Here is a 26108-nt window from a genome sequence, read left to right on the forward strand (position 1 = left end):
GGGACCCTTCACACAGCAGGTACTGGTTCTGCTCCTTGGATTCCACACCCTTCCTGACTCTGTGGTCCATGCAGGTGGTCCGGAGACACATCCTGGGCTCCATCGTGCAGAGCGAGGGCAGCTATGTGGAGTCACTGAAGCGGATACTTCAGGTGACTCCTGGGGCCTCCGGGATGAGGGCGGGGCTCTGGGGGGTCACTTTGTAAAGAGCTTTGGGGGATCGTGGCAGTTTTAGAAAAGGGCTAAAAGCCAGTCCTTCTGCTTCTGAGGAATGGGACAAGAGGGGGACGCCAGGGATTCCCAAGGCTTCGGTTTGCAGCGAGAGCTATTTTCTGAAGCGAAACTGGGAGTCTCTGAAATGAGAGAGTCAAGGCGTGTGTTCCCTTTTGTGACTGGAAGGGACTGTGTCTTCCTGGCCATTCAGATAGTCCTCAAAGTATGGGTGCATGGCAATGTCCCCTCTTCCTCACACTGGGATGCCCAGAGGACACTAAGTAGAAATTGGAGTGACATGTTTGTGGACCCTTGTCTGGTTTGGGTCTCCAAGACCTGGGTTCCTGAGGGATGTCAGAACAAGGCCACCAGGGAGGGGAACTGGTGGTGTGGGAACAGTTTGGGACCCATATGAAGGAGCCCAGGCATCACACAAAGTGACTGGAGAGTGTAGTTCTAGCTTCGAGAGTCCAGGGCACTGTGCTGACCTGAGACCCCACTGCCCAGCCGTGCGGATGGTTCTGAGCTTCCCCACTAGCCAGACTTGGTCCCGAGCCACCTACCCAGAGTCCTCATACACAGATGGTGTAGAAATGATCCTCTTACTCCCAAGCCAGCTTAATGCAGAAGTTCCCGGTGTGTGTGTGAGTGTGTGTGTGTGAGTGTGTGTGTGTCTATGTGTGTGTGTGTCTATGTGTGTGTGTGTCTATGTGTGTGTGTGTGGGGTGTGTGGCATTGTGAAATGATGGAGTTAGGGCAGATTGCCACATTCGTGGAGAACCTTCTAGAAACATCCATGAAGAAGGCAGGATGCTTTTACCCACATCAGGAAGGCCCCACTGGGCAGGTGGGTGGGCGTCTGCTCAGTTCTCAGCCTGCCTCATCTCAGGTGGCCTTGAAGATAGCTGGTGCCATCCCCGCTTCCATTTATCCTGGCAGGATTACCGTAACCCGCTGATGGAGATGGAACCCAAGGCCCTGAGCGTCCGCAAGTGTCAGGTGGTGTTCTTCCGTGTGAAGGAGATTCTCCACTGTCACTCCATGTTCCAGATCGCCCTGTCCTCCCGCGTGGCCGAGTGGGACTCCACTGAGAAGATTGGGGACCTCTTTGTGGCCTCAGTAGGTGTTTCTGCTTAGATTAGCCTGTCCAGCCTCCACCCCCACCTGGTTGCCTTGTCAAAGTCAATGCTATCAGAGCCCCTCAGTCATTGTGTCCTGCACTAGAGGTTAAGCATGGCACCTTGATGTCCCAAAAGAGATGTACCAGGCCAAGATAATGTTGAAACCAGAGTGTAGTGGCATTGTTGCCCGGAGACTAACCTCATTGGCAGCCCCCTGACTTGGTGCAGGTTCCTTTCTAAGCCTGCCACAAGTGATCAGCGAGGCTTACACATGCTGGCCCAGGCTGCATTTGTAGCTCCAGGGTAAAACCTTAGAATTGGGGGAAGAGCCTGTATTGTGGTCCTGGGGTCCTGGTTCCAGTTTGGTTTTACAACCTCAAGATGTTCTTAGGACATCTCTGGGCTCAGATTCCACGCCTGTGGAATGAGAGGTGTATTGGATTCCTGCTTGTCAAACTGAAATCCTCAGACTTCAGAGAGGGAGCGAGTCAAGCCAGCTTTGCTGGGTTGTAAGCCTCTGGATTCTACTAGTGGCCAGGATGGTTTTGAGAGAGCTTAGACGCAACATCCCAGGTGGGTGTGTCCAGGGGGGTATGGTGAGCGATTGGCTGACCTCTGACATCTGTAGCTTAGCCGTGGATGCATCTCCCCAATTTCTTGGCCTTGGAAAGGAAATAGATGGAGCCCAGGCAGCGTCTGCCCTAGGCTGCCTTCTCTCTTGGGCGGGTTCTGAGTTGCTGTAGAAAAACTCTGTTTCCTGTTACCTTGCTTCCCAGCTCCAAGACTCCTTCTTCGCTGAGCAGGGTCTCAGAAGCATAATGTGTATGTGTGTGTGTGTGTGGGGGGGGGTGCAGCTGCCTCCCCCAACATGCTGATGCAGCTCCTGCTTCCATTTCTTACAGTTCTCCAAGTCCATGGTCTTAGATGTGTACAGTGACTATGTGAACAACTTCACCAATGCCATGTCCATCATCAAGAAGGCCTGTCTCACAAAGCCAGCATTCCTGGAGTTCCTCAAGGTAGCCCAGGGCCATGCAGTCCGCACTCACAAGGGATGGACTTGGGGAGGTGCTTCAGGAGAAAGGGACCTCGTCCTGGAACCGGGGAGTGGTTCCTAGGGTGGAGACTAGGTCTGGACCCTGGCACTGGACCCATGCCCTCAGAGACTGACAAGTGACACAGCCTTATTCCCACAGCGGCGGCAGGTGTGTAGTGCAGACCGAGTCACCCTCTATGGGCTGATGGTGAAACCCGTTCAGAGATTCCCACAGTTCATCCTCCTGCTCCAGGTACTGCCTGGGACTCCCTGAGGATCAGGGGATGGCTGGGGGAAGGGAGGTCAGGTGGCTTGCTCTCGTCTGGGGCCCACTCCTGGTTTGGGGTTTGTTTCATCTTTCTCGACTTCGAGAGGACAGCCAGTTGTGCTCAGCAGCATTTAAAAAAAAAAAAAAGGATCTGCTTTGTTTAAATTATGTATATGGATGTGTCTGTGTGGGGGCATGTGTATGTGATGCTGGTACCTTCGGAGGCCAGGGGCGGTGGATCCAGTAGTGCTAGAATCACAGGCAATTTGGAGTCACCTGATATGGATGTTGTTAAATTGAAATTGCACCTTCTGCAAGAACTGGAAGATTTCCTATTCACTGAGCCGTCTCTCTAACCCATGAGTGTGTGTGTGTGTGTGTGTGTGGGGGGGTTCATAGTGAACACGTGGAGGTCAGACGACAACTTGCAGGAGTCATTTCTGTTCTTCCATGTGGGTCCCAAGGATTGACTCGGCTCCCCAGACTTGGTGGCAAGTGCCTTTTAACCTGCTGGTTCACCTCTTCAGCCCCACAGCCTATTTGACTGACGCTTTTGCTCAGGCAGGAAGGGGATACGACTTAGCCTTTCAGAACTCCTCAAGCAGTCCGCCGACCTCACCTTGGTCAGGTGTCACTTAAGCACAAACCCAGGAAGCCTGAAGGAGCCTCAGTTCCACTCAAGGCCCTGCAGTCAGTCCTCAGACAGGGTGACAGCAGCCAGGCTGAGGGCCTGGTAGCATCTTCGTCTCTATCTGCAGAGCTGCTGTGCTGTGGGTGTGGGCCCTGAGCTGAGCCCAGTGTCTATGAAGTCTGTATCCACTCTCCACTGAGGCGGTTGCTGTTGGCCTGCCGCCTCTCAGTGCGCAGGACTGTGGCATCCAGCATGTTCCCACTATGCAGGTGTCCCCGCCACCCATCTGTGGGAATCCTTCAGTGCTCCTCACTGAAACGCTGGACCCAGTAAATGATAATTCTCCTCTCCCATCTCCTTAGCCGCTGACAGCCACTCCTCCCACCAGCAGCTTTCACTCCCTGAAATCTGATAATTCTAGAAGCCGCCTTGAAGTGACATTGCATAGTGTTTGTCTCTGATGATGCCATGTCCTCAGCATTCAGCCCTGTTATAGCGTGGGTCACAGTTGCCCTTCTTCCCAAGGCCTAGGGGTGACTCTTTTTGTCAGAACAAGCCACACAGTCATTTTGTCTTTATTCACCAGGCCTTAGCCTGTGCCTTCCATGTCCAGTGCCTTGGTCCCATTATAAGCTGCATCCTTTAGGTCTGGTCTATGTAGACCATAGGATGATGCTTTGACTTGAAACTGAGGGTCTGTGTGTGTGTGTGTGTGCTCATACGTGTGTGTGTCTGTGTGTCTGTGTGTGTGTGCACATGTATGGGGCATTTCTTATTCATGCTCTCTCTGGCCCTGGCAGGACATGCTGAAAAACACTCCCAGAGGCCACCCTGACAGACTGTCGCTGCAGCTAGCCCTCACAGAGCTGGAGACGCTGGCTGAGAAGCTGAATGAACAGAAGCGGCTGGCCGACCAGGTGGCCGAGATCCAGCAGCTGACCAAGAGCGTCAGTGACCGCAGCAGCCTCAACAAGGTGGGTGTGTGCCTAGCTCTTTAGTGCCCTGTGTCAACAAGGTGGGTGTGCACCCAGCCCTCAGTCACCCATGCCAACAAGGTGGGTGTGTGCCTAGCCCTTCATCCCCCCATGTCAATAAGGTAGGTATGCATTCAACCCTCGGTCCCCTGAGTCAACAAGGTAGGTGTGAGCTCAGCCCCATCCCCCCTGTCAACTAGATGGGCATGCACCCTGCCCTTCAGTCCCCTGTGCATGGGTGCCTCGCCTGCCTTGCCTGTTGCTCTTGCAGCTTGCCTATTGTCATTTGCTAGGTGGCAGTGTTCTCTGAGAGAGGGGAGCTTGAGCCACTGGATAGCACATTCATTGTAATTCATGCTATTTTAGGATAAAAGAGAGTTTTGTTCACTAGTCTCATTACCAGAAACCAGAAACTGTACATTAGTAAAGTGAGTGGATTCTAAAATCTCCATCTAAATCAGAATTTTTTTTTTTAAAGTCAGGGTCTCATGTATTCCAGGCTGGCCTCATACTCATTCTGTAACTGAGGAGGGATCTGAAATTTGGATTCTCCTGCTTCTAATTCCCCGTGATAGGATTACATGCATGGAGCATCATGCCCAGTTTGGGCCGTGTTGTGGAATCTAGGGTTTTATGTGTACCAGGCAAGCGCTCTGTCCACTGACATACACCCCCAGCTCAATGCAGGTGTGCTGGTGAACACCTGTGACTTTAGTACTTGGGACACAGAGGAGACAGAGTAGGAAGAGCCAGAGTTTCAGACTAGCCTGGGCTAATTAGGGAGTTCTAGGGCAGCCAGGGATACCCACGAGAAGACAAGGTCGGCTGCTGTAGATTGCAGTTCTGCTCTTTCTTGGTGCATGTGGAGTGTGAGTCCCTTGGTGTGCATCCCTCACTACCCCGCAAAGGCCTGGAGAGCCTATATCTGCCCTTGTACTCACTGGGTGGAGGGTGGAGGTGGACAGGGATGGTCTGCGGGTGAGGCGGCCTCACCAGAGCTTACTAGATGGTTGTTTCCAGAGAGGCGGTGTGGTGTGAGGTCATAGGAAGCGTTCGATGTTCTGGGGAGTCCCAAGGGCAGAACTGAGGCTGGTGGCAGTCTGTTCCTGGAAGGGGATTTCAGCAGTGTGGAGAGAATGCCCACTGTCCAGGAGGGTGGCCTGAGAGACAGCAGCCCATTCCGGTCACCATGCTGGCCAGTGTGGAGAACTCCCTGCTGGGACGGCTGCCTTTGTCTACTGTCTTTCACCAGGTCATGGAGTCAGGCCTGTCTGGGCCAGCTGAGGCCCTGAAGTCCTGAGCTTCAGGCACTGCCATGCACTGTCCTGCCCAGGTCACAGGCAGGCTGCAGGCCTGTTTGGGCCCACATTGTTCTTTTAAGAAAGTGGAAGTCATTGGCAGCATTTAAAAATTGGGACATGCCATCAACCTCAGATTCGAGGAACTTTCCCTAAGGGCTGGAAGAGCTGGCTCAGCACCTAACCTGTGTGGCTCCCTTCACCTGAGGGTGGTTGTCCACTTCTGTTGGTGCCATTGCCACTTCTCACTAAGGGGATGTATTGGCTTGAAGGTATCTGGTTTGCTTCACCTGCCTGGGAGCCCAGGATCTGCCATGTGTGGCAAGGAGAAAGGAAGGGGGTTTCCCACTCAGGATTGCACAGGGTGGTTTCCCCAGGGATCGTTCCTCCTCTGCTCTGGACTGTGCTGATGCTCCATGCCCCAAGCCTGATGTTTCGGAGGGAAGGCATGAGCTCCTGAAGCTCTGGGCTGGCCTTTGTGTTGGAGAGGCGTCTTCCTGCAGCAGTGTCTGGCAGGAGGAGAGAAGCCTGCTGGTACTGCCCTGGGAAGAGCCGTCTGCTCTCTTCCACTGCCCCCCACCTCCACCCCAACACCTAGATAGAGCAGGAGGTGGTCAGCGCGACCCGTTTGCTGTCAGGGATAGAGGATGGGTGATCCGAGGCTTGGCTTCCCCTTCACTGAGTAAGGGGTTCCCTGGGCAGGTATGGGTGCAGATGTGGAGAGGGTGTCAGCTGTGTACTGTGTCCCCCCCCCCCCCCACATACCCACTCCATCCAGGGGACTCTTTGGACATTCTGGGGCAGTTGAGCATCTGATCAGTAGCCGTCCTCTGGCTGTCATCTGGAGAGAAGTGGAAATGAAACCGGGAGGGGCAGAAACAGACCCACGAGCTGTTTAGAAAAAGCTGACTCAGGAGCCTCCAGAGGGGTGTGGGTGCAATGGTTTTCTTTTTCCTTATTAAGCTGCATAAGGGATAGGGCCGCCAGCCTGCAGCCCAAGGGACTTTCCTCTTCCCAGCCTAGGTCCTGACAACCACGGCTGCCTGAGTTGTGTTGTCTTGAGTTGTGTGTGCCTTGCTTATAGACACTGTGTGGAGAAGTAGGGCCATAGCAATGGCAGGGACTCCAGCGACCTTGGGGCTTCTGTAAGGTGGGAATAGTGGGACCACTCCCACTCCTGTTGGCACTGCCCACAATGCAGGGGGACAAAGCAGCTGGGCTCCATCCTGAGTGGGGGCTGCGGGGGATGCTGTGGGTGCTGCACAGCTCTCCAATCGATTTCTATATCTTAAGGCTGCTGAGCTGATGAAGTATGTGTGGACTATTTCTGGGTCCCGCAGTGACCACACAGCAATGTCTGTGCCAGTAGGACCCTAGTTTGTGCGTTCATTTGAGGGGTGCTCTGGGAAGCAAGGTCCTCGTCAAAGGAGCCCAGCAGAGAGAGATGGTGACCAAGACAGACAGAGCCATCTTACTTCGTAACAGATTTCATTGGATCCTCCCCGACCTACTTAAAAACTCCATAGGGAAAAAGATATCTCACAGAGGTATTCTGGATGGTTTGGGAGCCCCAGTGTAGTAGGGTAGGCTTGGTTGGGTCTTGGGGTTTGAGAGTCTTTGGTCTCCTTAGAGCAGGCATTGTTGACCAGCAGATCTGGGCCCTGTGAGGAATGATGTGGACCAACGCAGTTCAGCAGATCACAGGGAAGCCTTGGGGCTTCTTCCGGGTCACGTGTCCCCAGAAAGCCGTGTCTCCCCATGACAAAGATGGTCTTGAACAGCAGCACAGAAACAGGGTCCTCTGTGGGTACCCATTGCATACCTAATGCAGGGTGTTCTGTGCCTTCCTAGGGCCACACTCAGTAAGGCCCTGGACCTGTTTAATGTGCTCTACTGTGGCCTTGAAATTTGTGCTAACCTTTGAGCCGCGCCTGCCTGGCATCGTGGCTTTGTGAATTACTTGACTCCATAGATACCATATTCATTACTTGTGTGATCTGATCAGTGGAGGTTCTGAGGAAACCGAGGCTCCGACTGATGTGTCCTGTGACTGCCCGGCTGGGGAACATGGGAGCTGCTCAGAGATGGTGTTGGTCACTTTTGAGCCTGTATATTTGGTGAAGGTGGTTATGGGATCACAATATATGGGGATGATGGCAGAAGCCAGCTCACCCAAAAAACAGGCTGCTGAGCTCTGCTCTAGCAAGGGTGGCCGGTCAGGCTCTCAGAGTCTCCCCGAAGCAGAGAACCCAATGTGTGTCCTGGCCTGCTCTGTCTGGGGTATTTTGCTATCTCCCGACAGGTGCTGACTCTGGGTCATCTCTTTCCTCTCCCAGTTGCCCCCTTTGCTTCTCTTTGTGTACAGAATCTCTAGCCCAGGCCATCCTCAGAGTCCCTATGTAGCTGGGGCTGACCTTGAACTTGTGCTCTGCCTGCCTTCACCTCCCAAGGGCTGGGATTATAGTATGTGCCATCACTCTTGCTTTATGTGGCACTGGGATTGGAACCCAGGACTTTGTGCATTCAAGGCAAGCACTCCGCCAGCAGAGCCACTTCCCAGGCCTTCTGCTGTTTCTGAGAGGTCTCACTGCATGGTCCAGACTGGCCTGAACCTCACGGTCCCGCCCCCACCCCGCCTGGAATCTGAGATTGTGACATGGGTGTTGACCTTCTCTGACCCTTCCTTTTCCAGCTGTTAACCTCTGGCCAGCGGCAGCTGCTTCTGTGTGAGACTCTGACGGAGACGGTGTATGGAGACCGTGGGCAGCTGATCAAGTCCAAGGAGCGCAGGGTCTTCCTTCTCAATGACATGCTGGTCTGTGCCAACATCAACTTCAAGTAAGAGCCTGGAGGGGGTGGGGCGCCCCTTTCCAGTGGACCTTTGTGGTCTACTCTCTCCCCAACCCCTGCCCTGATGAGGTATCAGATACTTCGCCTTCCTCTCACCTCCCTCACGCCCTGCTTCCTCCTTGGCCCCTAATTGCAAAAGGATTTGGACTAGTCAGGGGGCATCCTCTGACCCCAGACTCCTTGTCATTCTCAGCCCAGGGCTGTGTGCCATAGATCCTGCTCTTAGTAGGTCTGTGTGCTACAGACTCAGCTCTTAATAGGTCCATGTGCTACAGATTCCACTCTTAGTAGGTCCATGTGCTACAGACTCAGCTCTTAGTAGGTCTGTGCGCTAAGACTCTGTTATTGAAAGGTCTGTGTACTACAGACTCTGCTCTTATTAAGTCTGTGTGCTATAGACTCCCCTCTTAGAGGATGAGCCTGCAACCTTGGAATTGAAGAGGGTTTTCCTTGTGTCTACCCCAGATCCCTGCTGTTTTAGCCCACATAGGGTTCCTGTGGGTTCCTGCTTGTACCCCTCCTCCTCCAGAGCTCAGGACAGTTTCTGCCTCTAGGAATATGGTTCCCATCCCATGGGAGGCTATAGAAACACCCAGAACTGGGTTGTGGGCTTAGCCAGAGAGTGGGAACTGGGCTAGTGGGAGAATGTGGCCTGTGGCTGTGTTGAGCTGCTGGAGCCTCACATTTGACTGGCACAGGAGTACACACAAATGTCAAGACCTCTGGCTTACTTGACTGTTTGGGTGATGTAACATATGGGGCCACATGGCTCAGGCTGTGAGAGCTAGGAGCTGGGGCCTGTGCTCTGCATCCTCCCCCTTACCCAGCAGGGGCGCTCACAGGTGTGCCTTGTGTGGCCCTGTGGGTGTAAGGGGTGGAGACTATTCTCTGTTGCACTCTTAGAATTCATGCTCTGACCTTTTCAGCAGGATCCTGGGAGAATCTCTGCTTTCAAAACCTGATACTTTAAGAGCCTAGGATAAAGCCTGGTCCAGCTGTTAGTTAGAGGCAGGCCAGGAAGTGGCCAATGACTGACTGTCAACCTAGGCCAGCTCTCCCACCTCCCAGCTTGGGCACTCACAGTGTTGTGTGTGTGTGTGTGTGTGCATTTGCATGCATGTGTGCATCTGTGTGTGTGTCTGTGTATGTGTTCGCGTGCATCTGTGTGTGTGTTTGTGTGCATGTGTGTGTCTGTGCGTGTTTGCGTGCACGTGTGTACATATGTGTGTGTGCCCAGAGTTTTATTTATACTCCATCCATCATCGGCTTGTACATTTCTGTTCATGGTCACAGAGTGGATTTGGGGAGCCTTGTGGGTATAGATCACGGGTCCTGGGAGGGGAGTAAGCGGGGCTGCCAGGCTCATCCTCCCACTGTCATCTTGTCCTTCCATCTGCTCGCCCATCAGCTATATATGGAGCCTTCTCTGTGCTGGTTTCCTGCTTCCGGCCTGGTGGGAGACTTGGCAAGAAAGCCTCTGTCACAGATGATGTGGGTGTTCACTCACCCACTTATTCGTTCATTCATTCACCTCTAACGTGTGTGTTTGTGTGTGTGTGTGTGTGTGTGAGAGAGAGAGAGAGAGAGAGAGAGAGAGAGAGAGAGAGAGAGAGAGAGAAGCCAGAGTACAACTTTGGGAGTCAGTTTTCACTTCTCCCACTATTTGGAACGTGGGGATCAAACTCAGGTCACCAGGCCTGGTAGCAAGTACATTTATCCACTGAGCCATCTCACTAATCCTAGGTACTATGAATCTGAAGTCCCACTATGTTCAGACATCCAACAGGGCCAGGACCAGACCGCCACCCTTCTCAGTCTTGCATTGTTCAGCATTGAGCATGTGTGAAGAATGGGGTGCTAGCACTCAAGTTTGGGGACACTAGTTTGCAAATTTGGCTGAGTCACTAAACTTTGCCTCCTGTTCTGAAAGCCTGAAATCACTGGGGCGGTGGCCGGCAGAGTCCGAGAGATGGCTGGCTATCTGAGCCACAGGGAGGCTTTCTGTATGGTTCTCCTCTGTGTACAGCCGGCCTAAACTGTCTCTCCCTCCATGCCTGCTGCCCAGGCTGGTGGCTTGTCCCCAGAGTCCTCAGCCTCACAAGAATGAGCCATCCGATAACATCTAACCTTCTTGTTTTTTCCCCAGGCCCTCCAACCACAGGTAGGTAGCTTGTGGCTCAGGGACTCAGGCATGTGACGCTGGTTCTGGGCCTGGGTACCCTGGTGCAATGCCTTGGTGTGGGTTCTCTGCACTGCGTGGCCTGGCTTGGATTGGGCCTGAGGTCTCATTGCTTGGGCTGTCTTGAGCCTGGCTAAGCTGAGGTGCTGGGAGCTGGAGCTGTGATTGCCTCTGGGCTGGGCTGTGGCAGGCTCTCCAACGCTCTTCTTCCGTCCCGCAGGGGCCAGTTAGAGATCAGCAGCCTGGTGCCTCTGGGGCCCAAGTATGTGGTGAAGTGGAACACAGCGCTGCCCCAGGTGCAGGTCGTGGAGGTGGGTCAGGATGGCGGGGCCTACGACAAGGACAATCTGCTCATCCAGCATGCGGGCGCCAAGAAGGCCACGGCTGCAGGGCAGGCCCAGAGTGAGTACTGCCTGGATGCTGCCCCTCGAATGCTAAGCTTATAACCTGGGCCAGGGCCCATAAGATGGTGGAGCTGGGCCTGAAGGGTCTTGCTCTTGTACCTTAGTGCAGGTCTGTGGCTTCACGGGCACAGGCAGGTCCCTGCGGTCTCATTGCTGCTGCACACCCTTCACACATTCCCCACCCGGTGCTCGGGTCCCTCACGCCCAGCTCACACAGCGACAGAGGCCACGTGTGAATTGACAATTAACTGCCTCCCGTGGGACCTTGGGCGGGGGCCTTCTGTTTGTTTCCACTGTGCCTCCTGGTAGGTTGAGGAACTAGAGATACTCCTTTTACCCCTGATCTCCAGGGGTTCTAGGGAACTCAGGTCTGTCTGTCTGTCCTTTCCTGGGCCCTTGTCTCCCCATCCTAACCCAAGTTCTCAGACTCTTAGAAGATGGGAACAACTTAGAAGCCAGAGCCTCCTGCCTGGTCGCATCTCCCTATCTGCTCTCTGCTTGCACACTGGTCACCGCCACTGTGCATCTGTCCTGCAGTGGCCTCTGACTGCTTTTCTTCTTTGTCCCCTGAGTCCCCCTGTACCTTCCCCTGAGTTTATTTCAGATGGAGTGTATGTTTGTAGTACGCTACTACCACCTCACTGTTCTGATGCACTAGGGCTAGAGACCCGTGTGCTCCTCTGATGTGGCTCCTTAGCCTCTCTGGGGTCCTGGCAAAGGGGTGTACCACCTTTGTCTACAGGGTCTTCCCCAGTCCCTGCCTTTCGTGCTGTTTGAATTAAGGATGCCTGCCCTTCCTCCTCTTCCCCATGCCAGTCTCTCTGATGGTCTGAGCTTGGGACAGAGCCCCATCATGGACTCTCTAGGTCTCAGGCTGAGTTTTCTGAGGTTGCCACATTCCTCATGGTGGGGAGGGCATGATGGTAGGTGTGTTCTGCAACTGGTCACATCACATTCATAGTTCGGGAGCAAAGAGAGGTGGAGTTGGTGCTGGGTTTGCTTTCTCCTATTCGGTCCAGGGCCCCAGCCTTTGGGGCAGTACCGCCCACATTCATTCAGAATGGGTCTACCCACTTCAGTTAACGTAATCTCCTCACAAAGCTCAGAGGTGTGTCTCCTAGATGATTCTAGATCCTGTGAAGTTGGCAGCATTCATCATCACGACTGACAATTGGTTGCATGGAACTTTGGTTTCAGCCAGGGCCTTGGGCCCAGGGACACTAAACCGCAGGCCTGGCAGAGCAGAGTCCTGCGCACAGTGCGAGGCACTTGAGTTTCGCTTCCCCTGCCCACAGCCCTGCCTGGGCGCTTGCCTCACTGGCCCCCGAAACTATGGAAATTTTGAGGCATGATTGCGACAGCTGCTCTGGCCCTCTGAGGCCGCACCAGTGTCCCCTTCCAGATCTGTGAGTGAGGTGGGAGAGGCGGGTAGCCCCTCTTGGGTACCTTCAACCCCATTTGACTCCCTTCTTCTTGGCCACCCCAGGCTGTTCCTATGAAAATCCCTGTGTCCCCGACTCTGTCCCCCTGCAGCCAAGCTTGACCACCTTGAAAGGAGAGAGGCTCTGTAGGTTCTTGGTTGGCCGTAGATTGTTTTTTTATTAGTATTATTATGCAAATATGGACACACAGAAAGCTCCTTGCATTTAACGCATGCTCTTTTAGACCTTGAACAATAGTAAAGCCCAAGCTAAACACAAGCTGGATAAAAATAACACTATCGGACAGCAAATAAAATTCCTGTCTGCTGTATTAATTTGTTGCGACAGGTGACATTTTGTATTGTTGAACCCAAACTGCTTTCGGGATAGATGCAGCATACTTTCCCACGAGTGGGTCCCCACCCCGTCCCCAGCCCACATCCTACAGGGTTGCTTATGTGGGTCTCCATCTTCCCACCAGCGTCCATCCTTTGGGCATTTTATATCTGTTAGTGCATCGCTACCGTTCCGTGTGCCCCTGCTCTTCACTGGTTCCCAACTCAGCCCCCAAGTCCTCTAAAGCCCTGACCCCATACAGCAGAATGTGACATCAAAGTCACACTATCCCGGGGGCGTGGGATGTGCAACTGCTTCTTAACCCCCACAGTGACCCAGAAAGAGGCCTCAACCACCTTACATAGCCTGAGAAACCATTACTTAGTGTGTGCCACCCTGTTCCCGAGGTGGCACTCAAGGACGCCTCTGCCCACCGTGTCTCCTCTGTTTGTGTCACCACCAGGGCTCTAGGCCCTCTCAGTCCCCACCACGGGCTCGTCACACTGGTACCTTTCTCCCAAGCATTTTCTACCAAATGATTAATGCCCTTTCCTCCCCTGCATTCTGCCCATCCCCCTGGGTCCCAAGACCCAAAGGAGCAGGGACCCTGCCTGCATTGCGTAGCAGGTCCCCAATATGTCATTGAACAGTTTGCTGCTCGTGGGCTGCTGTTAACCTCGGTACCTTTGCACATGCTCTTCCCTACCTTGGCCGTATCCATCACATTCTGGCTTGGAGTAGGCACCTCAGTTTTTCCAAGCGTGGCTGGTTTAGTCTTTGGCCCTTGTGAGCCTCCGTATGACTGTGGCACCATTCCATGTGCGACACCTTCCTTCTGCTGGGACCTCTCTCCCTGGTCAAATCTCCTCCAGCGTTCCCAGTGCCTCTTCTCTATGGACATGGCTTACTTTTCCCTGTCGGCAGATGCTTACCTCCCCCAGCCCCAAGGCTGAGTCCGGTGTCTTCTCTACCAGACAAGGTGTACCTGGGCCCGCCGCGCCTCTTCCAGGAGCTACAGGACCTGCAGAAGGACTTGGCAGTGGTGGAGCAGATCACCCTGCTTGTCAGTACCCTGCATGGCACTTACCAGGTGGGCGTGGCCCCAGGAGTGGTGAGGGGGCATCCCTGCACAGTACTCCAGTGCACCCTGGCTCTGAGCAGGGAGCCGTGGTAAAGGCTGGGAACCCCCTGACCCTCCCAGAAGCCTTTGCACACGTCTGGCTTTGTGCGATAGTTGGAGGTCTTACAGATCCTCCCTGACCTCTGCCCCAGGCTGCAAAGCCTCTGGTCAGGAGGGCATCCCTCTTGGAGGAAGCGGAGGCTGGGTGGGCTCTCATCCAGGACTAGGAAGTCCTGAGTATAGGTGGGATTGCCTCCTCTGTGGCTAGATTATCCCCTTTGCCTGGGTGCTGTCACTGTGTAAGGACTTGTGTGGTTTGGAGGGGGCCAGGAGACGGTAGTGACCCCTTTCCTCCCCAACACTAGAACCTGAACATGACTGTGGCCCAGGACTGGTGCTTGGCCCTGCAGAGGCTGATGCGAGTGAAGGAAGAGGAGATCCACTCGGCCAACAAGTGCCGCCTGAGGCTACTCCTGCCTGGGAAGCCCGACAAGTGAGGGGGCGTCTGGGAGGGAAGGGGGTGCTCAGAGAGAGAGAGCCTGGGGCAGGACTGCCGTGATGAGAGAGTACACACCCTTGTGGACCGTGCCCCGTCCAGCACCTGGCACACAGTAGGAACTTAGGGTGAGGAGAGAGTACACACCTACTGAGGACCGTGCCCCGGCCAGCACCTGGCACACAGTAGGAACTCAGGATGTGAGGAGAGAGTACACACCCACCATGGACTGTGCCCCAGCCAGCACCTGGCACACAGTAGGAACTCAGGAATGAATGCACGAATGGATGAACATGTTGCTGACACCCTGGGTCAGCTTGGTTCTCTGCTGGCAAACTCAGACTCAGTCTCCAGTTAGTCCACTGCGTCACACACTCCTTCCTCACCTCAGCCTGTGGCCCCGGATCCTCTTCACAGACCCAGCCTCCCCGGTTCAAGGTCCTCTGCTCACAAGATCTCCGCAGGAGCTGCAGGTCACTTTCTCTCTCTGTGTAGAAGCAATTCCTAGGTAGCGAGGAACTGGGGCAGTGAGAGCTGGCCTTCCTCCAGCTCCACAGGGTGTGCCTCAGTGGCCTCACTTTACAAACCAGGAATCGAGGTCAGAGGGCCAGGGCCAGGCTCAGAACAGGGGATTTGCTGTGAATGGAGGTGGGGTCCCTGCAGAGGGGGTTCTGATCAGGGAAGTGCTGCTGCTCTGGTGGTTGGGCCTCTGGGCGAGGGATGACAACGACATGACAACAGGTGCAGAGACGCAGGAGAGAGCAGGGTCCTCGTGTCGAGTGTGGGAGAATGCAATTGGGACTCCAGTCCAGGTTGTCCCCATCCCTGTTCCTGTCCTCTCTCTCCCCGGCACCCTAGAGTGACACAGCTATGCCCACCTCCCTGGGTGCCTGGGTCACTTACAGGACTCTAAAGGGGTCCCAGCTGCTCTAAGGCCACCTCCTGCTATCTTATCTGTCCCTCTCTCCCATGGACAGTCCCCTCCCTCCTTCCCTCCATCCCTCTCTCTCTCCCATCTTCCTTTTATCTTCCTTCCTTCTCTCCTTCCTTCCTCTTTCCCTTACTGCATGTTCCCACTCTGCAACCGTCCCCCGAGTGACTGCCCAGTGCCAGGTGCTGGAGAGAGACAGCGTGAGGTCCTTTCCCCCTCTGTGGAATGCTGGCAGGTGGTGATGCCAGGACCTTAGCTGGGCATAAAGCCAGGGCCATTGGAGGTCTGGGACTGGGCTACCGAGAATGGCTTAGCTCCTCTAGCCAGGTGCCCCTGCCCATCACAGAGAGTGGAAGGAAGTCTCCCCAAGGTGCTGGCCGCAGGCCTCCAGGAACATGGATTGAAAAAGAGCCAAGGTGAAGCAAGGCCTTCCGAGGCCTACCGGGGGGCTGAGCCTCTCTCCCAGGCACCCATGGGGTCCTGTCTCATCTTGCCCTCCGCAGGTCTGGCCGCCCCATCAGCTTCATGGTGGTCTTCATCACACCGAACCCCCTGAGCAAGATTTCCTGGGTCAACAGGTTGCACCTGGCGAAGATCGGACTCAGTGAGTACAGCCAGGGCAGGTGTAGGGAGGGAGGTTGAGCGTGTGAGCCCACGGTGGTCAGTGAGGCAGGGGCATTTCCCGGTGGGAGGGAGTGAAACCATGCAGAAATGCCTGGAGCTCAGTTCTGAACCTTGGACCAGTCTCCTCTCTCAGCCTCCCTCTGACCTGACACAGAGTGAATTAGCAGCTACCAGGGCCCCAGCGAGGGAGACAATGCCTAGGGAGTGAGGGCCGAGTTTTCCTGGTGCACAAAGTGACGGCAGCCTGCTTTCTACCAGCTGGGGGAGAGCATACGCTGGTGGTACCCAATCGGCACTGAAGGGTATCTCAGTACAGGAAAACAAATAGCAGGCTGGACTAGCTGATCTTAGCCAAAGGCCTCCTTAGTGCCCAGCATGGTGGCATATGCAATAATCCTAGCACTTGGGAGGCTGAGGCAGAAGGATTTGGGGTTCAAGGTTAGTCTTAGCTGCAGGGCAAAGCTGGGGTGGGTTTGGGTTACAGGAGACCTGGAGCTTAAAAAACTCACATAAACAAATAATAAACCAGAAACCTCTATATGACTGTTTACACCGTGTACCCATTAGTACTGATACAGAGAAGTCAGTGGGAGACTATAGAATGCTGCCGGTGTAGCAGATACTTGCAAACTTCCACACACAACTACACCATTGTTCACAAGCTCCCTGAGGTAGGGCTGTTGAAAACTTTCTATTTTAGTCATTGAGGACTCAGGCCCAGAGAGGTGCAGTGACTTTTGTGAAGTCACACAGCAGAAAGGGGTAGATGTAGGATTCAGATACCGGGCATTGTGCCCCAGGAGCCTAGGCCACCTCCCTGTCCCTCTGTCCTATCCCCGCCACATTCCTGTTGGTTTTGCTACTTGGCATCTTGGTCAGTCAGAAGTGCTGTATGATAGAAAGCCAGCTGATACTGGGACTGTTTCTTTACCTGCAAACAGAGGCTGCTCCGTCATTTCCTGGCCGCCCAGACCCGAATAATCACATAAAAACCATATTAATTACAACACTGCTTGGCCAATGACTCAGGCATATTCCTAGCTAGCTCTTATACCTTAAATTAACCTGTTTCTATTAATCTATCGCCACGAGGCTGTGCCTTACTGGTAAGGTTTTGGTGTCTTTCTCCTTCAGTAGCTACATGGGGTCTCCCTGGCTCCGCCTTCTTTTTCCCTGAATTCAGTTTAGTTTTCCCAACTGGCTATATTCTGCCCTACCATTTACCAAAGCAGCTTCTTTATTAATCAATGGTAATAAAACATATTCATAGCATACAGACAGGAATCCCACATCATTTATCTTTACTGTGCATAAATGTACTTTTTAATATTTATTTTATGTATGGGCTTTATGTCTATGCACCACATACATGTAGGTCCTCAGAGGCCAAAAAAGGGCATCAGATACCCTGGAACTGAAGTCACAGATGGTTGTGAGCCACTATGTGGGTGCTGGGAACCGAACCTGGGTCCTCTGGGAAAGCGGGCAGTGCTCTTAATCACTGAGCCACCTCACCAACTCCCCACTTTTTTTTCTGGGGCTCATTAACTGAGCTAGACTGGACGGCCAGCAAGCCCAAGGGATCTCTGCCTCTTTCACTTAAACGCTGCAAGCACAGGCAACCATTCCCAACTTGTTTTTTTGAGCCAGGGTCTCCCCTTGTAGCCCTGGCTGTCCTGAACTCCCTCACTATGGAAACCAGGCTGGCCTTGAAGTTACAGAGATCCACCTGCCTCTGCTTCCCATGTGCTGGGATGAAAGGTCTGTGCCACTACACCTGGGTTTCCCAGCTTTTTTTTTTTTTTTTTTTTTTGCTTTTTCTTTTGGTTTTTCGAGACAGGTCTCTCTGTAGGTTTGGAACTTGTCCTGGAGCTCACTTTGTAGACCAGGCTAACCTCGAACTCACAGAGATCTTCCTGTCTCTGCCTCCCGAATCCTGGGATTAAAGGCGTGCGGCGCCACCACCAGCTGGCTTTTTTTTTTTTTTTTTTTTTTGTGATGTGTCCTCTGGGAATGGAACTTGTGCTTGTAAGGCAGGTACCTAATGGACTGAGCCATCCTCTGACAAAACTCAGAAGGCCTTCTGCTCTTGAGGAACTTCAATTTGAGATGGACAGGTGGACATTAAGTGAGGTGCCAGATGGCGAAGTAGGGCCATGTGGCTGTCACTGAATTTGAGGGCTGCACCAGGGAGAAGCCTTGGGAAGATGTGGGCCAAGCGATGCAGGCGTGTGCATCACAAGTGTGCAGGTCCTGGGGCAACAGTGGCCAGAGAGGGCAGGGCCTGGGGGTGAGGGAGTCACAGAAGTAGGTGCTTGACTTGGAGGGCAGTGGTGTTCTGTCGGGCAGGGGTGAGGCTTGCAGGGTGCGCTCTGAAGGTTTTCACTGAAACGTGGGAACCTGGGATGTCGCAGTTGGGTCTCCATCAAAGTGAGCCATTCTGCTGCTGTGCACAGGGCCTTGGAGGAGCAGGTCCAGAGGGGGATGGGGCGGGGAGGGGGTGTGGCTCTGGAGGAGCTGTCCCAGCTTGGTCAGTGTCCTAGGCTAGGCCTGGTGTAGCTTAGAACTCGGCCTTGTCCACAGAAGGTGGAGGGAGGGCTTTGAGAGCTTTACCATGTGATCTGACCCTCGGAAGGGCTGAAGGGGTCCCCCTACTGGGCCTTGGAGGCGGGCACACACTGATTCCATATTATACATGACTTCAATGTTGGGCAGACCCAGGGTGAGCCCTTCCTCCCTCCCAACCTCCCTGCCCGTCTGTCCTTCTGCCCTCTCCTACTTCCCCTGCCTCCCTGCCCCCTCCTCCCTAGGGGACTCCTATCTTCCCCTAACCCTCGTCCTTCCCTTTTATTTCCTCCTCCCTTCCCTCCTCCTTCCCCTCTTCCTTCCCTTCTGCTGTCAGGAGGGAACTAGGGTGTCACACATTCTAGGGAGGCTTTTGCCCTGAATAATGCCCTCGGAGCTTGGACCTGTGTCCCAGGTACTCAGGAAGCTGACCTGGGAGGATGGTGAGTTCAAAGCCTGCCTGGGTCACAGAGTAAATTCAGCTCAAGGAGGCCCGGCTCCAAGTGGAAAGAGAAGGAGTACCGAGGGCGGTCTAGCATTACCCTGTGGTCCTGGGAAAGGCAACCTTCTCCCTGAGCCCCAGTTTTTCCATCCATGACCAGACTAGATCTCTAAGGGCCCTTGGTCATTGTACGTACGGCCTCAGGTGCCCTAGAAGGTTCAGAAGGTGGCTAGGGACAGGTCTTACACCATGTGACTTGGGGTCAGATGGCCTTGTTAGGTTCATAGTCCAAGGCTTCTGGGCTGGGTTGTTCTGCAAGCTGTTTAGCTTCCAGCCCTGGGGGAATCAGAGAGTAGGGACCATGCAGGTGCTTTAGGTTCTGGAGAGAGCACGTGGGGTGTGGAGGCAGCCCTGCATCTGGGAGCAGAGCTGGGTCACAGTCTCTTCCCATTCATTGCAGCTGTTAGCCTCCATTCATAAAGACTTGGTAGATGGTGCACAGGGAAGGCTCCAGAGAAGGAAGGGAAAGTTGGGGCTCTGCACCCCAGCTCTCAAGGCTCCACTCTTTTGGTCCTCATATTCCCAGGCCCCAGAACCTCTCACTGACAGCTTTCCAGAGAGGGTCTGGGTGTGACAAGCCCTACCCACGCCCACACTCACAGGAGCATCAGAGGCTTGGGCCAGGGGTCTGCATGCAACGTGGCGGCCTCCCTGCCTCTCATTTCTGGTCTGATCTCCCAACCCCGTCTTGGCAGCTACCCATCACTGATGCCTACCTCCTCCTGAGCATGGCCTGGGAAGCCTTGGACTGTGTCCTAAGCCTAATCTCCATTAACCCTGCAAACCACCCCAGGGCTGGGATCCCGAAGCCAGTGGTTCTCAACCTTCCTAACGCTATGACCCCTTAATGCAGTTCTCATGTTATGGTGACCCCCCCAACCATAAAACCATTTTTTGTTGCTGGTTCATAACTGTGATTTTGCTACTGTTATGAACTGTAATGTAAAGATCTGTGTTTTCTGATGGTCTTAGGTGACCCTGTGAAAGGGCCATTCAGCCCTCCCAAAAGGGGTCATGACCCACAGGTTGGGAACCGCTTTCCCAAGCTCTCTGGATATGGTGGCCTTGTTCTTTGGGATGGGGGACAAGACCCTACATCCCAGCTGGGAAGTTGTGGCCTTCAGCTGGCTTCCCTGGATGCCATCAGCATCTCTCACAGTGGGTGGCTTAGAGGAAGGACACCTGACTTGGCCACTGTGGCCGTGACTAATTAGGGGCGTATGACAGGGTCTTGAAGACAGCTGTGGTTCTGGAAACTTTGAGAGCAGAGGGTCCACGGTGGTGAAGACCTCACCCTGGAAGCCGAGCACCGAGCAGACTAGAGGTGGCTCGGCCACTCGCAGTAGTGTTCAAAGGAAGGACGGTGACTAGAGATGACCACCATTTCTCCAGGGCCTGGTATATCCTAGGCCTCGTATGTATTCTTTCTAGGCTCCCAAGCAACTCCAGATGACTGGGATTCTGTCCCTATTTCTAGATGTGTCAAAAGGTTCAGTGTCACGTAGTGAGTTGGCGGCTGGGTTAGGTTGTGCCTAGGGTGCTTCTAGCAGACTGGAGGAGACGGTTCCCGGGGAGGGGGGCTTTCAGCCCACAGTGGCTCCTGAGCTCCAGGAGCGCTGACAAACACGGTCCTAAATAAACCTCTGCTTAGCATCAGCTGGAATCACGGCTGTGCCGTTGGTGCCTCTCCTGAATGTCACTTTACCCCAAGTGGGCTTTCAGTGTTCAGTGGCCGCAGCCGCTCTGGTTTGTGACACGAACAATGGTGGTGGCAGATGGGGAGCCTCAACTCCATTTTCTTTTAACGCTCCCAGTGGCACGCAAGAAAGGCGCCATCTGGAAGGAGAAGGTCAGATCGTTAAGAATATATATGGTAATAAATCGCCAAGGCCTGATGGGCTGTGGGTGTGTAGGGGAAAGGAGGGAGGGAGGAGCTGGGGTGAGGTGTGGGGGTGGGGGCCGTGCGTTCACCTGTCTGGCTGTCGGGTGGGTGAGTGCCACGGATCTCCTGCCCAGCAGGAGAGGGTCTGTTTGGTTCTGAGTTCCCTGAGGGTGGGGACAGCATCTCAAATTGTGTCCTGTTTATTTACCATTGAGCCTTAACTGAGAGGCGGCAGGGCGGCCCGTTTCCCACGGTGGCCTGGGCAAGCTGTGTGACATGCCCCGTGGCATAGAGTCTTCATTTCAGCTTCCCCAACACAGAGGGGATGGAGGTCCTCAGAGGAAGGATGCAAGGATGGAGTCTTTTGGTGCATATTGTCCTAAAGTCATCCTATGTCTGGTGGGTCTCTCACACTCTGGCTTTTCCACTCCCTTTTTCCGTGGCAAGGCTAGGCTTTGTGGGGCAGTTTCCAGGGTCTGGAGAGTTAAGGGCCTCTTCTGGGCCCATTAGGAAACACAGTCAATGCTGTGCCCTTCAGGCTGGGGAGGGACCCTCAGGGTAACCAGCCAGCCTTTGTGAGTTAAAGGAAGCATCCAGATTTTTAAGGCATGGTCATCCGTGTGTTTTACTCCAACTCCTCTGGCCCAGCTGGGCTTTGGACTGGGCCACTCTCGAGGGTGGTTCCTCCTTGCACACATCAGCTTGGCATTGTTTCTTTCACAAAAGGGAGTCATATTGACAGGATATGTTAGACACCCATGCAAAATCAGGCTCCAGGAGAAAGGTTATGTTCAGGTTGCCCCTGGTTATTGGCGTGTGGTCCCTAGAAAGGCTGGTTCTGTGTGCGTGGTTGTGTAGGAAGGGCATGGAGGGAAAGTTTTGGCCCTCATCGGTCATTGGTGTTACAGAGAACCTCCTGCCCCCACATGCATGCACTAGTACACACGGGTGCACACACAGGCTCACACGCAGGCTCACACACAGGCACACACGCAGGCTCACACATGGGTGCACACACAGGCTCACATGCAGGCTCATACACAGGCGCACACACAGGAATAGAGAAGTCCGTGGAAGAGCAGAGCTAACCCTGCTCCTTCAGTTACAATGGATCGTGCCTCCTGCACTCATCTTGAGTTGAAAGTGTCTGAAGGGGAAACTGCATTTAACCTCTGACCTCCCACACATTGCAGTTTAGCACAGTTGACCTTTGACACGGTCAGGTCATTTCCATTAGCCCTGGGTTGGGCAGAAACACAGGAAACAAAGCCCATTCCTTAATCAAGTGTGTGTGCCTCGTGTACTTGACTGTGGAATGCTTGTCCTGGCATGCCTGATGGACACACACACACACACACATGCATGAATGCGTGCGCGCGCACACACACACACACACTGATGGGTGTTGGGAAATGTGATAAGATCCAAAAAGGCAACATCCAGAAATGCCTGGTGTGGTGAACTGGAGGGTTCTGTTGTTCATCTTGGGTGGCCTGGAGTTGGCTGTCCAGCGTCCTGAGAGATGGTGCCTCCTAGCGTCCATCCAGGGAAAGATCAAAGCTCCGAATCACAGACTGGTCTCTGCTTTCCCACCCTCGCGAAGTGGATGGTCGTAAGTTGAGTTGTCCCAGCCTGGAGGCAGTTGCAGCGGTAAAGGGATGTGACAGCCGTGACAGAGGCTGGGACTCTGTTGAGAAGGAAGGGTGGAGGCAGAGCTAGTGGGGTCGAGGGGCAGTGGGACATCCAGAGCTGCATGCTGAAATTGCTGACCACTGTGGAGCCTGGGGACCGGGAGTCGAGGCTGGGAGGGAAGGATGATCCTTGGGCTCTTTCCGTAGAGTCTGGGCCTGCCTCCAAGCAGACCAGGACTCCACTGGCGTTTTCAAACAGGGAGCAGTGGGGTGCGCTGTGGAGCTGCTACGGGACGACCTCGGAGGCTAGGTTGGGGGCAGCTCACGCATCCACAGGCAGGGGCAGCATGGGCCTGGTCCTTGATTCCTGTTTGCCACCAAGGAGGGGTGTGGGACTTAAGGAGGCTGCTGTCCCAACAGCTCAGTTGTCATGATCCCAGAGCCATAGGTGCCCTCACGTGGGCATCTCTAGGGGCAGAGCTAGCATTGCTGGGTCAATAGGCCTCTGTGACAGCAGCATTAGGACTCTGGTTCTTGCAGGTTTAGTACAAAGAGCACAGCTATAGGAACATAGGAGAGCCAAGTCCTCATGTGGGTACTGCCTGCCACATTCAAGACCTAGTTTTGCTTCTCAGTCCCTGTGTGTCAGTGTTACCTATAGGGTGGTGACCACTGTATCAACATTTTGTTGCCATGAACACTGGCCAGGTGGATTCATAGCCCATTGTATTAGTTCCTTTTCTCATCCTTTGACACAGACAAGGAAGAAAGGAAGGTTCCCCCCCACTTATTTTTCTTCTCATAGTTTGAGGGATGCATTCAATCATGGAAGGGAGGGAAGGGATGGCAGCAAGCGGGAGCCTGAGGCAGCCAGTTGCATGGCATTCACAGTCGCATCCATGGTGGGGTAGGCACGATAGCACAAATGGGAGGTGGCCGGTTACATGACACCCACCATCACATCCATGATGGGGTAGGCATACGGCAGGAGCCTGAGGCGGCCACTCACATTAATCCCCAGTCAGGAAGCAGAGAGAGGCGGATGCTGGTGCTCAGCTTACTTCCTCTGTTTTACTCTGTGACCTCAGCCCAGGGAATGGTGCCGCCCACATTCAACATGGGTCTTCCCACCTCAGCTAAGACAGAAACTCCCTCACAGCCGTGCCCAGGGGGTTGTCTCCATGGTGAATCTAGGAGCCTGTTAAGTTGGCATTCAGCGTCAACCATCACACCTTGGTACTCACTGACATGGGCATGCATACCCTGTAGGGGGTGTCCCTGTCACACTGGGTGGCTGTCCCAGGCTTGTGTAGAAGCGAGGAAGGCTCCTTAGTCACAGAATTCCTGGGGTGGACCTTAGTTTGTTCACCCCTGTTTCCTCTCATGTGTGAGTTCAGGTGCGCGTGAAGACACCAAGGGAAATGAGTCAAAGTCTTCAGTGAGTCCTCAAAGGGGGCTGGCGTAGCCAGAGTGGTCAGAAAGGGGTCCTCAGAGGAGGCTACCTGTGAGGAGAGCCCCGACTGCCCTCCTCACCGTCAAGTGCAAAAGCTGGGATAGATTTGCCTCCCATTTCTTTAATGTTAAGCCCAAGGCATCTGAGTCAGTTCTTGTAAACAAGGAACTTTTCATGTCTTGTTCTAACACAGTGTGGAGGCATGGTTATCAACCCCAGTCTCCCGCACAGGCGGGCCGCACATGGTCCAGGCCTGGACCTCACTATGTAGCTGAGGATGACCTTGAACATTTGATCCTCCTGCCTGAGGACTGGACTGTGGGTGTGTGGCCACCGCACCTGGTTCATTCCTCACTGGGGATTCCTCTTGCATGCTGGGTGAATGCTCCACCAACTGAGCCACATCTAGAGCCTCAAGGTCTCTCTCTCTCTCTCTCTCTCTCTCTCTCTCTCTCTCTCATTTCTTCTTTCCTTTCTTTTATGTGTGATGCGTGTGTCTATATGACTGAACTCACCTGTGTAGGCACATGTGAAGGCCCGAAGTTGAGATTGTATGCCTTTCCTCTGTCACTCTTTACCCTGACTCTTGGAGCAAGGTCTCTCTTTGAATTTGGACCACATTTATTTATTTGCTTATTTATTTATTCATTCATTCATTCATTTGTTGGCTAGACTTGATGGTCATGGAGCCCCTAAGATCTGTCTGTCTATCTGTCTGTCTCTACCAACTCTCCTGGGGTTTCAGATACTCACTTTCACGCCCAGCTTTTACATGGGTGCCGGGGATCTGAACTCAGGTCCCCATGCTTGCCCAGCAAGTCCTTCATCTACTGACCATCTCCCCTGCCCACCAGCAGAGGAATTGAGGCTCAAGGGGTTGGGGTGTCCTCAGAGGTTGCTCAATAGTAGAGTCAGGCTGGGATTCTGTTCTTGGGTGTCCCAGATCCTTGCCTGTGGACCAGAGCCAACTTCATAGACTGAGGCTGGGCTTCCTCTCAGACCAACAGGCATGTGGGGTGGGGCACTGATCAGGGCAGTGAGGTCACCATGGGACCCGGCCTGCTGTGGTGATGCTCAGGGTTGAGGGTCAGTTACTGCCTGCTGGGGTTCACACTCACTAACTCTGCCCACCCGCTTCCTCTCGCTGCAGGGGAGGAGAACCAGCCAGGATGGCTGTGTCCTGATGAGGACAGGAAAAGCAAAGCCCCATTCTGGTGCCCCATTCTGGCCTGCTGCGTCCCCGCCTTCTCCTCCCGGGCCCTCAGCCTGCAGGTGAGTGGACCTGGCACATGGTAACTGTGGTGGCCCTGCCTAGCCTGGGAGAACCAGTGCCCAGGTAGCGTCTGCTGCAGCTGGAGAGGTCCAGTGTCTCAGTCCAGCTGAGTGACCCAGGGGGCTAAGCCTTTTTTTGTTGTTCTGTGAGTCAGCATTCCCACCAGGAGGAAGGGTGTTTGTGAATGACCCGCACGGGTCACGGGGTGGAAAATTCCATTATTTTATGATAGCGAATGCCAGCCACCTCATCTATTGAAGGCCTGACTCGGGACTGTGCCCGAGATGATGCCACCAGGTCAGTGCTGACTTTGGTGACTACTGCCCTTATCCTGGGGTGCTCCGTGGTCATCACGCCCTCTCACTTGCTCACGACGCTCTTCTTGTGTTTAGCTGCACTTCTTGCGATAGTGACTAGGACAGAATTTCACAGGAGATAGAAGCCAGACAGGTCTTCCAGAATGACAGCCAATAGAGGGGTCGGTCCGACATGATGACAGTCTCCGTGGTATTAACCACCAGGACGCTCGCCCCCACCCCATCTGTCACTTGTCCCTTATGTCCTGGCAGAGCCCACCCCTCCATCTGGAGCATCTCCCAAGCAGCTGAGGACCCTGAGCTCTGGGACGGGCGAGCGAGCGTGGGACCCAGCACAGATAAATAGTCGCAGGAGCCGTGCGGGCTGGGCTGTAGACTGGGGCTCTAAGAGCTGAAAGAGCACCCATGCGATGTAAGTTCATCGTTCATTCCTTTATTCATCTGTCCGTTCGCAGGTCATCTCTGTATGCTAGAGCTGGGAGTGCACTGGTGACCAGGACGTACGAGGTTCCCACCTCATGCAGCCTTCAGTCTAGGGGACAAAGACAGGCAGGACCTCAGCACCCAGGAGGGAGTTGAAGGG

The 26108-nt window shown here is 54.1% G+C and overlaps 1 protein-coding gene across 7 annotated transcripts in view; it reads left to right on the forward strand.

Moving 5' to 3' along the window:
* Positions 1-26108, forward strand: part of Arhgef10l (Rho guanine nucleotide exchange factor 10 like) — a 123884-nt gene that overhangs the window by 64152 nt on the left and 33624 nt on the right. For 4 of the 7 annotated variants that reach the window (XM_057784345.1, XM_057784347.1, XM_057784349.1 and 1 more), the window contains 12 exons: positions 75-152; positions 1153-1332; positions 2237-2353; positions 2531-2623; positions 4070-4243; positions 8234-8379; positions 10538-10552; positions 10791-10972; positions 13706-13821; positions 14217-14344; positions 15782-15882; positions 25086-25207. In XM_057784345.1, the coding sequence (XP_057640328.1) occupies positions 75-152; positions 1153-1332; positions 2237-2353; positions 2531-2623; positions 4070-4243; positions 8234-8379; positions 10538-10552; positions 10791-10972; positions 13706-13821; positions 14217-14344; positions 15782-15882; positions 25086-25207 (1452 nt within the window). The remainder of the gene's footprint in view (positions 1-74; positions 153-1152; positions 1333-2236; positions 2354-2530; positions 2624-4069; positions 4244-8233; positions 8380-10537; positions 10553-10790; positions 10973-13705; positions 13822-14216; positions 14345-15781; positions 15883-25085; positions 25208-26108) is intronic. The other 3 variants (XM_057784346.1, XM_057784348.1, XM_057784351.1) reach the window with 1 other exon arrangement.

Source organism: Chionomys nivalis, chromosome 11 (assembly GCF_950005125.1).
Source record: "Chionomys nivalis chromosome 11, mChiNiv1.1, whole genome shotgun sequence".
Taxonomy (NCBI): domain Eukaryota; kingdom Metazoa; phylum Chordata; class Mammalia; order Rodentia; family Cricetidae; genus Chionomys; species Chionomys nivalis.